Consider the following 12,168-nt stretch of genomic DNA (forward strand, 5'->3'; position numbering starts at 1 on the left):
TTCCTCCCTGCTGCGGCCCAGCTCTAAGATCCGAAAGCAACAATGTTTCAATTATAGAAGCTAAACAAACCCCAGATACCTGCTTTCAGCAGGCCGCGGGCTCAGAGCTGGAGCGCAGGAGGCTTTCCCTCCCACCCACTCTGGCCGGCTGTAAGCTCCTCTCAGGCAACAAGGTTTCAATTATAGAAGCTAAACAAACCCCAGACACCTGCTTACAGCTGGCCGTGGCCACGGAGCTGGAGCCTTGGGTTGCCCCTGGTGATGGAGGAAGCCAAGCCCTGGCCCCAGGCTACAAAATTTCAATTATAGAAGCTAAATAAATCCCAGGAAAAAAGGAAAGGCTGGGTGCTTCTGTCACTGGGGAGGCTTGGCCAGCCTGAAAATGGCCCTCAGCCCTTCACCCAGACTGGCCAGGCACCCCCACCCTGAAGGGCAAACCAGCCGGCCCCCACCCATGCACCAGGCCTCTATCCTATATAATAAAAGGGTAACATGCAAACTGACCCTAACAGCAGAAAGACTGGGAATGACTGGTCACTATGACACACACTGGTCACCAGGGGGCAGACGCTCAATGCAGGAGCTGCCCTCTAGTGGTCAGTGCGCTCCCACAGAGGGAGCTCTGCTCAGCCACAAGCCAGGCTGACGGCTGCCAGTACAGCAATGGTGGTGGGAGCCTCTGCTGACTGCAGCTTAGGCCTGCTCCCCGCTGGCAAATGAACATCCCCCAAGGGCTCCCGGGCTGCCAGAGGGATGTCTGATTGCCAGCTTAGGCCCAATCCCCCAGGGAGTGGGCCCAAACCAGCAGTGGTCATCCCCCAAGGAGTTCCAGACTGCGAGAGGGCACAGGCCGGGCTGAGGGACCCCCCCCCCCCGCCCCGTGCACAAAGTTTTGTGCACCGGGCGTCTAGTTTAATAATAAAACTAGTGGCTCAGTATACAAATTCATGCATGGATGGGGTCCAGCCGGCCTGGCCCCAATCAGGGACCAATTGGGGCCAGGCCAGCCAGGGGGGAGGGGCCATGGGTAATTGGCTGGCAGGTCCCACCCCCAATTGGGGTGGGGGAGCAGGTGCCGAACGGAGGCTAGCAGCCGGGGGGAGAGGCCGTGGGTAATTGGCTGGCGGGTCCCACCCCCGATTGGGGTGGGGGAGCAGATTGGGGACAGGGCCGATCGGGGGCTAGCAGCCGGGGGGAGAGGCTGTGGGTGGTTGGCTGGCCTGCCCTGCCCCTGATCGGGGGGGGGGGGGGGCAATCAGGGGCAGAGCTAGCGGGGGGGGGCATAGGCCAATCAGAATGGTGGGGACCCATCAGGGATGGGGCCAGCCAGGGGGAGGGGCCACAGGTGGTTGGCCAGCTGGCCCTGCCCCTAATCGGGATGGGGGGGGTCCAATCTGGGGTGGGGTCAGGCAGGGGGAGGGGCTGCAGGAGGTTCGTAGGCCAGCCTCAACCCCTATTGGTGTAAGGGGGGTGATTGGGGGTGGGGCCAGCTGGGGGGAGGGGCTGCAGGAGGTTAGCCAGCTGGCCCCACCCCCTATTGGGGTAGAGGAGGGGGCAATTGGGGGTGGGCTGGCCAGGGGAAGGGGTCTCGGGAGGTTGGCCACCGGCCCCACCCACAATCAGGCCAGTTTGCTGGCCACAGTGGGCATCATAGCAACCGGTTCCGGTCGTTACAGTGTTCCAGTCGCTGGCTCTTTATATGTATAGACTAGAGGCCCAGTGCATGAAATTCATGCACTGGAGGAGGGTGGTCCCTCAGCCCATCCTGCGCCCTCTCACACTCCAAGAGTCCTCAGTGGATGTCCGACTGCCGGCTTTGGCCCACTTCCCCTGGCTGCTGCAGAGGTGGGAGAGGCTACCACCACCACCACTGCGCTCGCCAGCCGTGACCCCACTGATGCACAATTGGGGCTAGGGGGGAACATAGGAGGTTGACCAGCCGGGGAGGGACCACGGGAGGGCTCCAGGGCATGTCTGGCCCGTCTCGCTCAGTCCTGATCGGGCAGACCCCAGCAGCAAGCTAACCTACTGGTCGGAGCATCTGCCCCCTGGTGTCAGTGCACCTCACAGCGAGCAGTTGAGCGGTCTTCGCATATCATTAGCATATTACGCTTTGATTGGTTGACTGGCCAACTGGGTGACCGGACACTTAGCATATTAGGCTTTTATCATATAGAATAAGTGATCTATATGGTGTTTACACATTTGAAACTGATAGTTATATAGAAAATTTAAAGTATTAACTGTTAGATTCAAAGATAAGCTATCTAGGCAGACATGTGTGGTCACTCCCCTGCCACTGGGGATCATGTTTGATTCTTACTTGATGGCTTTGGGGAAGCTGACCTGTACTGTAAATTCCCTTACCTCTTCCTAGTGCATTACCCTTGTTTAAGCGTAAGTTTAAATAAGAAAGTGAGAGGGTGTGCAGAGTTTAATCATAACTTCCATCTGTTATCACACACCTCAGGGTATTCAACATGCCTGTTTCCTTTATCTCCAGTTGATGAACTGTAAGCATTGGGGGATTCTTCACCCTAATATGCAGCGTGAACTCAGCCAGGGATCCACTGATCTGCTAACAGGGCCCTGTCCTCTGGACAGCCCCGCGAGGCGTGGTCCTGGACCCTGTGAAGCCGGTGGCCACGGCCAGCTGGACCTCAGTGCGCTTGTGAATGCTGTGGGAAGGAGGTGCGGCTGAGGGGCTGAGTGCAGTGAAATCCCAGATACATCAGGACTGGCAGAGATGGGCGAGCTCACAGCCGAAGCCGGTGCTCAGCGGCATGCCCCTTCTGGGTGTTAAAGCCGACTCTGCTGACAGCTACAGCGACCGCTCGCTGCATCGGTCGGAAGCGTCAGAGCGGGACAGACAGCCTGGCATCCAACAGGGCAACACAAGTTCAGGCAGCACACAGAGGCTCTGGGGGGGGTGGTGGGGCCGGGGGAGGGGACCCAGGCTGGCACAGCAAGCAGACAGTTTCACGCAGTGACCTCATCACCCCCAGGACCTGGGGCCCGTAGCTAAACCTCCCATCCCGAGAGTGACGAGGCCACGGGCAGCTGTGGGCTGCTGGTTGGCAAGTAAAGGAACAGGATGCCGGTTCAGGGTCCCTCCAGACGAGGGGCGGGTGATGCCGTCAGCACGGTGTGTCTCGGACATGCGAGGGGCACACTTACAGTAAAACAAGGACTCGGCCCTGGCTGGTGCGGCTCAGCATGTGCACTAAAAGGTGGCTGGTTCGATCCCCAGTCGGGGCGCATACAGGGGGCAGCCGATCGATGTTTCTCTCTCACATCAATGTTTCTCTCCCTTCCTCTCCCTCTCTCTCTAAAAAAAAAAATCAATAAAAACAATTTTTAAAAAGCAATTATTTGTTGTTTACCAGAAATTCAAGTGGAACTGGCAGTCCTGCATTTACCTGCAACCCTGCCTGCTTGGTGTCTTCTCCCTGAAGAGCACATCACACCCGAGAGAAAACAAACAGAACCTGGAAGCAGCCGCCTCACCAGTATCGAACTCTCTCCTGGGACCTGCAGTGTCGGGACACACGTGTGGAGCCCGCAGCCCGGTGGGAGCGCAGAGGACCTGTGCAGTGAGTGGTCTGCGCGGACTCCATTCACGAGCGAGAGGGGCTCCTCTCTGAACACAGAAAGGAGGGTGCTCCTCTCTCAGAGTTCTCAGAAGCGGCCTGTTGCGCGATTGCTCTCATCCTTAACCCAGTGAAGATCAGTAAATACACGGAAACGTAGGACCCCCACGCTGTAATTAGGGACATTGGTAAACGTAGCCTTTACGTTTCCATTTTGGGACCGTTTTATGCTCCCTCTGTCGGTAATATGAAGAGGGGCTATTGTGTAACATTTAAAATCAAATACACGTATTTCACGTGGACTTTGTTGCACACCAGGCACTTCAGCACAGAAACCATCGAACACAAACCCCCGGGACATGAGAGGAGACACGAAGGAAAGGAATGAACGTCGTTTCACGCCTCACAGGGACAGAGGCACCAACATCCAGCAACTCTCTGGACCCACTGCCTTTGGTAACGGGACTTTTTAACCGCGAGCACAGATGCTCCTGGGGGCAGAGCCTTTTCTGCTGCCCGCGTACATCCTCAGCAGCCCGGGGCTGAGAGCTCCCTGCACGGTGGTGCCCTGTGCCCGCGGGAGGGAGTGTGCACACGGCGATCACAGAGTCTCAAGGGCGACTCCAGACAAGGACCCACACAGAGGCCGAGCCGAGGTGCGGAGTCCCAGGTGCCGAGTTCCTGGCAGAGAGCAAGCTGTCTGGGGGCACGTGCCTCCCCGGTGTTTGAGAAATGGGATGTGACTCCTCAGGTCAGAGAGGGCGCCTCTACCAACAAAATCACATCCAGACAGAGTCCAAGCGGGGCAGCAGGTGGGAAACCCACGTCCCTGAGGCCGGGGTGGCTACAGCGAGAGCAGCCTCACTCAGCCTCTCTGGTTAGTGCACTGGCCTGGCTGGGTCCTGACCTGGAACTTGCACAGAGATCGCCAGGGATACCGTCCAGCCAGCGCAGCGAGCCCCCGGAGCTCACTGCCCCGCCCTCAGTCAGTCGAGCTCTGACCAAGCGTGGGCTGTGTCCACCGCGTGGGGACGCTCCAGGACCAGCGACCCTCCCTCCCTGCAGACTTGGCTCAGTCCTACAATCACCCTGCACCAGCCGCACCGGCTCTCTCTTCAGGGCTGCGAGCAGACGGACGCGTGGACAGCCCTGCTGGCCATACTCACAATGTTAGTGACGTCTGGGCAGGCGCCGTTCTGCAGCAGCAGCAGCACAATGTTCAGGTGGCCCATGAAGGCGGCCACGTGTATAGGCGTGAGGCCCGACTGCGGACAGAACAAAGCAACACGACAGCAGCTTTACTCCCCTGCACGCGCCCGGCTCTCCATCGGCGGCCTAGTGAGGGGCAGGGGGCGCAGATGGGGGAGTGAGGGGTCGTGACAAGCCGGGACCGTGTCTACCTCGGTGACCGCCTGGATGGAAGCCCCGTATTTCACCAGCAGCTCCATGACTTTGATGCGGTTTTTCTTGCAGGCAATGTGCAGTGGAGTAAAGCCGTTCTGTGCAAAAGACAACCGGTTAGTGGGAGACATGCGCAACCACTCAGGCAGGGCATGCACAACACGGCGTCCGACCGCATCGTCACACGTGCTGTGTCCTGAGGGCTCTGCCCCTGCAGTGAGCACCGGGCGTGCCCGTGGGGGCGGCTGTGTGGGGTCCTGCTTGTGTGGACACCGAAACAAGCGCCCACAACAACACGGCAACTCGTCAGAGAAGGACAAGGGGCCGTGAGACGCGAGGGGGGCGATGAACCGTGTCAGGTGCTTTGGAGATAAGCACGTTTTTTCTGATGAAAGGCCACATCTTAGGCGTAAACACCTTCATCGGTTTTAAAATTCCAAGGCCATGACTGCCTCTACAATCAGTGTTTCAGATCTGCTACCACTTTCTCCAGGAGGAGGTGCCAGTGAGCAGGAAGCATGATCTGTGTGGATAGTTTTTTATATCCTGACGTTACATTAAAACGTGTATAGGAAGTTATCTTAGCAGAAGTTATAAGACAGGTTCATGAAACCTAGTTTATGAAGAAATGATTGTTAAATTCACGAATATTTTTAAGAAAAGTGTGGAGGGTTTCTGGAATAATGGGAAGGAGAGATCTCTCAGAGGCAGAGGACTGTGGTGATGTCTAAGGCACTTTTGAACTTTTCACACTGAGCTCATGTGTAGGGATTGGGGGCTATTATATAAAAATGTGCCCGGCCGGCGTGGCTCAGTGGTTGAGCGTCAACCTATGAACCAGGAGGTCATGGTTTAATTCCCTGTCAGGGCACATGCCTGGGTTGTGGGCTCGATCCCCAGTGTGGGACGTGCAGAAGGCAGCCAATCCATGATACTCTCTCATCACTGATGTTTCTATCTCTCTCTCTCTCTCCCTTCTTCTCAGAAATCAATAAAAATATAAAGAAAAAGAAAAATGTGTCCCCAAACTTCCTCCGGTGCGCTGTACTGAGTATATTTCTATGTGAATGTGGATCCCTGTGGGGGACGGGTGCATGTGCCCTGCAGGTGACCGTGGGAACTGCGCCAGCCAGTGTTTCTCAGGCCCCGCCCCTCACAGGAGGCGCGAGGTCATGCTGACCCAGCGCCTGCTCCTCCCGGGGCTGAAGGCATTTCCTGGTGTGGGCTCTGGGTGAGCCAGATGTAAGCAGATGCACTTACAAGACTTCATATTAAGTCGCAGTCTACACTAATAAAAGAAAACATGCAAATTGGTGTCACTTCACAACGCCCACCAGCCAATCAGCTGAGTATGCAAATTAACTCAACAAAGATGGCGGTTAATTTGCATACATAGGCGCCCAGTGGCCTGGGTCACGGGAACATCATTGGCACCCAGGTCACTGTGAGGTAGGCCCCGTGTGGGCCCTGAGCAGCCTAGGAAGGGCCTGAGCCAGGGGGCTCCTGGGCTGGGCCGAGCCTGCGATCAGAGCCGAGGGGGCCCCTGCCCAAGCCTAAAGCCTCGGCCAGATGCTTTAGGCCTGGGCAGGGGCGGAGCCAGTGATCAGAGGGAGATGGGGGGCCGTGCCCAGGCCCCAAGGCTTTAGGTCTGGGCAGGGGCTGAGCCGGTGATTGGAGGGAGCTGGGGGTCCCCTGCCTAGGCCCAAAGCCTGGGCCAGAGGCTTTAGGTGTGAACTACAGAGGAAACACCTTTTCTGACCGCTCATTGGCTAAGCTCCCTGTATGCCACTGGTAATATTCTTAGTAACTTGGGTAATAAGAATCCAATAAGGTGATCTAGGGTTTTTCACCACACTCCTGGAGAAAAAAACGAAGGTCCGCTGCTGGAGGGCTAAGAAATGTCATATCCTGCCCTAGCCGGTTTGGCTCAGTGGATAATGCCTTGGCCTGCCGACCGCAGGGTCTGGGTTCAATTCTGACCAAGGGCATGTACCTAGGTTGCAGGATCCTCCCTGGCCGGGGCCCAGGCAGGGCTCATGCAGGTGGCAACCAATCAAAGTGTTCCTCTCACTTTGATGTTTCTCTCTGTCTTTCCCTTTCTCTTCCACATTCTCTAAAAATCAATGGAAACATATCCTTAGGTGAGGATAAAAAAAAAATAATAAAGAAATGTCATATCCTATGAAAGACACATCTTGAAAATGCCTAAAGAAAGTTGTCATTTTTCATGATAAAGGGACTGGTGGTTTTGATGAAAACACCTTGCTGGCTGTGGTGACTGGCAGTGGCTGCAGCAACAGGGTGATGGGGCTGGTGCCTTCCCCTGATCAGCCCGGTCGCCTCCCACAAAGGGAGGCCAGACTGCTGCTTAGGTCTGCTCCCCAAAGGGAGCAGGGAACGGGCCTAAGCCGTCAGTAGGACATCCCCTGAGGGCTCCCAGTATGTGAGGGGGCAGGCTGGGCTGAGGGCCCCCCCCACACAGTGCATGAATTTCGTGCACCGGGCCCCTAGTATTATATAAGCTCACTGCCCATTCTCCGGCTGAAAATGAGCATTTTCCTCCTTGTAAGAAAATACCTCCACACGTGTCACACAGAACCTGGAAGGGCTATCTGTTTCCCAGGCAGGGAGGCATGCACTGATTCTGATGGGAGATTTCTAAACAGAAACACGATTTCTATTAGATCATTCTGAGGGCATCCTATCATCTCAAGTATTGAGTGAAGACTGACTTGATGGACATGAACCATGTAAATGTCTAGGAGAAAGTGTGTTCCTAGTGTGTGAGTTGGGACGAGACACAGTTAGTGCATGCCTGCGGCCAGCGGCTGTTAGAAGGAAGGTGACGCGGGAAGTCACTCGGCATTAGGCCCCGGGAGACACCAGGTGCAGGGATGGCTTCCGGGAGGTTTGTGCCAACCGCCTCCTGGCGTCAGGCCCCCGAGCCGGCTCGCGCCCCTGGCTGGTGACCAGCCCAGGCGGGACTGTCCAGGGGGGGTTGTCCGGGGGGACTGTCCGGGGAACCCCACATATGCTGAGATCACACCGTCTGACGTGTCCGACCATTGGCCACCGCAGTCTCGTCCAGAAAGGAACGACTAAGGCTCAACTTTCCCACACGTTCATTCTGACCCGAGAGAGCTGTCTGAACCCACTTTATCATTCCCTCTGGCAGCTTCTATTTTCCAGCTCAAACTGTGACCACTCAGAGCTGCCCTTTCTATTGCAACTCGCCAACCACGGCACGCTGCCTTCGTGTTCTCGTCCACCTCGCCATGCCCGCGACCGCGTCCCAGCGACCGTGAAGGCAGGACGGAGCCAGGTGCCCGTGTGGGCCGGGTCTGCACGCCGCTCCCCGCGGGCCCGCCCTCCCACCCGCCTCGCCGGGCGGCTGCTCAGGTTACCAGGGCTCGGGCGTTGGCGTTGGCCCGCTTGTCCAGAAGCAGCTTGGTGACGCGGTAGTGGCCGCAGTGCGCGGCCACGTGCAGGGCCGTCAGGTAGTCCAGCGTGACGTCGTCCACGGGCGCCTTGTGCTGCAGCAGGTGCTTGACGCAGTCCACGTGGTCGCCCTGCGCGGCCATGTGCAGCGGGGACAGCCCGTTCTGCGCAGTAAAACAAAGCAAACGCCGCGTCAGGCATCGCTCGCAGGTCGGGAGCACAGCAAAGCCCATTCTCCATCTCGGGGAAAGCTAGGGTTAGAGTCCCCGGTGACAGGGCAACACAGGGCAGGTGACGCCGGGCCGAGAGGACAGGCCTGAGGCCTCTCTCGGGCTCCCTGCTCTGCGCTCCCACGGTCCTAGGACCTCTTTTCTCCGCTGGGACGTGAGCTGGGCGTGGCGAAAGCAGGCAGGTAAGAGCTAGAAAAGGGGAGGCGAGGTGGGCCAGGGGTCAGTGACCTCCCAGCTTTTAAGTCTGAGGAAAACCTAGATGTATCTTCACGGATACGGCCCAAAGCAACGTTAGCCTCACTTCTCAGGGGCCAACATAGGAACACAAAATCATGGTGATTCGCTGCCAGGGGTCAGGCTCAGTCAGGCTCTTAGTTTTCAAAGTTAAATAAATAAGCTTATAGGACAAAAAATGTACGATTAAGAAACTAAATTAGAAAACATCTCAGTAAAGAGAGCAGACTGTTGCCTCCTCTTAGTAACCAGTGTACACGCGGTCGTTAGAAAATAACGGTGACCACAGACGCAGTTTGGCAGCGCTGACGTGCGCAGAAGCAGAGACCAGCATGGGCCCAGCCCCTACTCTCCCCGAGAAGGGGTTGCAATAGTATGGGGGGACAGCTGAGAACAAATGCACCCACATTCAATCGTAGGGGTTTGTGGGCTGCAGCAGTATATGCGACTTCATTTTCTTCTTTGTGAAATACTCTTTACTCATAATTACTGGTTTTGCAATTATAAATTCATAAAATGAACTTAGGACAGAGGGCAAGTAGATGAGGGATTTATGCATAGATGTGTGGATAAAGGGCACAGTGTCCAAGACCCTCGGGCCTTGCAAGGCCTGGACTGGGGTGTGCCCATCCGCGGACATGCTGTCGGTCTTAATGCTGTTTAATCCACCTAATGACCACATGGACAATAAAATCTGCACCATTTAATCCTTTGTTCGTTTTTAGAAATATGCACTGAGCGCCCCTGGAGCCCGCACACGTCCCGGGGACACAGCAGGGCCTTGTCCACACGCAGGCGACCCTCTCAGAGGCACAGGAATGACTCGGAAAGAGAAGAACTGGAAGGAGGCGCCTTCTACGCCCCTGCCAGGTGTCACTAGGTTAGTTCATGTTCTTCCTGTTCCTCACCTGCGTAATGGTCTCCTTTTCTATCTTTTTACTTAATTCTGAGCTTCTTAAAGATATAGACTGCCTATTATTTATCTTGATAGTTCCTATTGACTAGACACTGCCTGGCACACTGTAGCTACTCACTAGGATAATTAGGTGGTGCGTGATGAATGAACGAACAAATGAGTGAGTGAGTGCATGCATGCATGAATGAATGAACGAATGAGTGAGTGAACGAATGAATAAGTGAGTGAATGAATGCATGCATGCATGAATGAATGAACGAATGAGTAAGTGAATGAATGCATGCATGCATGAATGAGTGAACAAATGAGTGAGTGAATGAATGCATGCATGCATGAATGAATGAACAAATGAGTGAATGTAAAAACGAATGAATGAATGAACGAAAAAACAAATGAATGCATGAATGAATGAACAAAAAAAACCAATGAATGCATGAATGAATGAACGAACAAACAGGTAAATAAATATAACTGTGCAGTCACAGACCCTGTGTGCTGGGCCCCTGCATAAGAACGGTATTTCATTTTACAAGGAGGCCACCTAGGTAATCCTGTCTTCATTAGTGACATGCAATTATGGGCCGACTCTGTCGATAAGATTGTTCTGTAGTTGGTGGGATGTTGTCAGCTGCTTATTCTCAGTTTGCTAGAGGCTTTTTACTGGTTGTAACATGGCTGGTCTGAAATTTTGTAATTTCCATTTAAATTTCAATCTGTTCCCCACGAAACTTTCCAAAACTATCTCAGCATTACCCAGAGTCGCATGTCAAAGACAGGTCCCCACGGCCCCACGGCCCACGTGCGGGTGTGAGGGTGAACATAACCAAGTCGACTGCTTCTCAGCTCCTGTCTCTGATCTGAGACAGCCTTTCGCGGCCTGGGGCACATCCCTAAAGACTGATTCCATTCCATATGTATTTCAAGTGTGTGGTTTGTGCTCAAAGAGTTTCAATTCGATATTCAATTAAAGTACAATGCACACTGAAAAATACTTGCTTGTGTCAGGGGCCTTATTCTTATTGCTCGCCCTAGCAGCGGCATGGGCTGATCCCAAGCCTGGCCAGGGGCTGGGGCGGTGAAGTGGGGGGAGAAGGTCCGACACATCCTTTGCCTGAGTTCCTGTTGCAGGAAGGGCCTGGGGGTCGTTGCGCATCCATGAAACAGCATGTGATTGTGTATGATTTGTCTCAGGACTGTTTCCGGTCACCCAGAGTGGGGAGCTTTACCGTCATAAACCATTTCATGTACATTGAATGGTGACAACCTCATGGCTTGTGTGATTTGTAAGGACACGGTTTCCCTGTGGTGCGCAGGCTGAGGAAGGAGAGACCAGCTGTGCTGCCTGGAGAGCGTGTGCCTGGTCACGTCTGTGCGACGCCCGCGAGCCGCGCTCCCCATGGCACTGCAGTCTCCACGCCACCTCTCTGCCCGAGAGACAAAGGCTGGGGAGCTGGGAGGCTCGCCGCCTCGTCAGGCTAAGTTTGCTGCTTTGAAAGAGGATGACTTGGGGGGAAGAGTATCATAAATGGAAGATCACCTCCCGTATGGACACTGTTCTCACTCACAACAGAGTAACATTCACGTGTCCGTCTGCAGCAGGGAGAGCAGGCGAAATACAGGAAGAACCTGCGGGCATGTGCACACTGCATCTTCCTGCGTGCGTGTCAATTTCAAGTAATTGAAGAAGTTTGACGTATGTTCCCCACTCCTCGCATATAGATACTAAGAGGTGCTTGCGGATGCTCTGTTTCGGGGAGAATAGGGGCGCCGGGGGCGTGTCGGGGCGCCGGGGGCGTGTCGGGGCGCCGGGGCCGCCCGCGCAGACTCACCTTGGTCCTGGCCAGCAGGGGCGCGCCCCTCTCCAGCAGCAGCTCCACCGCCGGGTCGTGCCCGCTCCGGGCCGCGCAGTGCAGCGGTGTCAGCCCGTCCTGCAAGAGCCAGGCAGGCCTCAGTTCCCGTCCTTGTAAAGCGAGCTGCACCGCCCATGGGGAGCACGGTGCCTGGACCCGGTCCTGGCGGCTCCGCGGGTGGGTAAGAGGTCAGCGAACCGCCTTAGCTTAGCAGTACGCAGGCCTCCTGTTTCTAGGGAAGGAGGCCGTGCGGAGACAGCCTCCTACTCCGCTCTCCTGCCTGTTTGCTGACAGTCCATAAACACTCAGAACGGCACTCACTTAAGGTGGGCACGGACAGAGAAAGGGCACTCCCCCTCCCTGACGCCCCGAGTCGGGCACGGAGAGCGGCTGTCTTCTCCACAAGCACAGAGCGCCTGCTGGGGCGGCTCAGCACCACCCGAAGGGAAATGACTGAGGACCCGCCGCCTTAGACGCAAAAGCCATTCGACCTGTACGATGCCCGAAGA

The 12,168-nt window shown here is 55.6% G+C and overlaps 1 protein-coding gene across 31 annotated transcripts in view; it reads right to left on the reverse strand.

The window, feature by feature from the left end:
• ANK2 (ankyrin 2) overlaps nucleotides 1–12,168 on the reverse strand; it is a 337,929-nt gene that overhangs the window by 91,655 nt on the left and 234,106 nt on the right. For 29 of the 31 annotated variants that reach the window (XM_036303240.1, XM_036303241.1, XM_036303242.1 and 26 more), the window contains 4 exons: nucleotides 11,639–11,737; nucleotides 8,396–8,593; nucleotides 4,991–5,089; nucleotides 4,757–4,855 (listed from right to left, as the gene is read on the reverse strand). In XM_036303240.1, the coding sequence (XP_036159133.1) occupies nucleotides 4,757–4,855; nucleotides 4,991–5,089; nucleotides 8,396–8,593; nucleotides 11,639–11,737 (495 nt within the window). The remainder of the gene's footprint in view (nucleotides 1–4,756; nucleotides 4,856–4,990; nucleotides 5,090–8,395; nucleotides 8,594–11,638; nucleotides 11,738–12,168) is intronic. The other 2 variants (XM_036303266.1, XM_036303265.1) reach the window with 1 other exon arrangement.

Source organism: Myotis myotis, unplaced genomic scaffold, assembly GCF_014108235.1.
Source record: "Myotis myotis isolate mMyoMyo1 unplaced genomic scaffold, mMyoMyo1.p scaffold_m19_p_36, whole genome shotgun sequence".
Taxonomy (NCBI): domain Eukaryota; kingdom Metazoa; phylum Chordata; class Mammalia; order Chiroptera; family Vespertilionidae; genus Myotis; species Myotis myotis.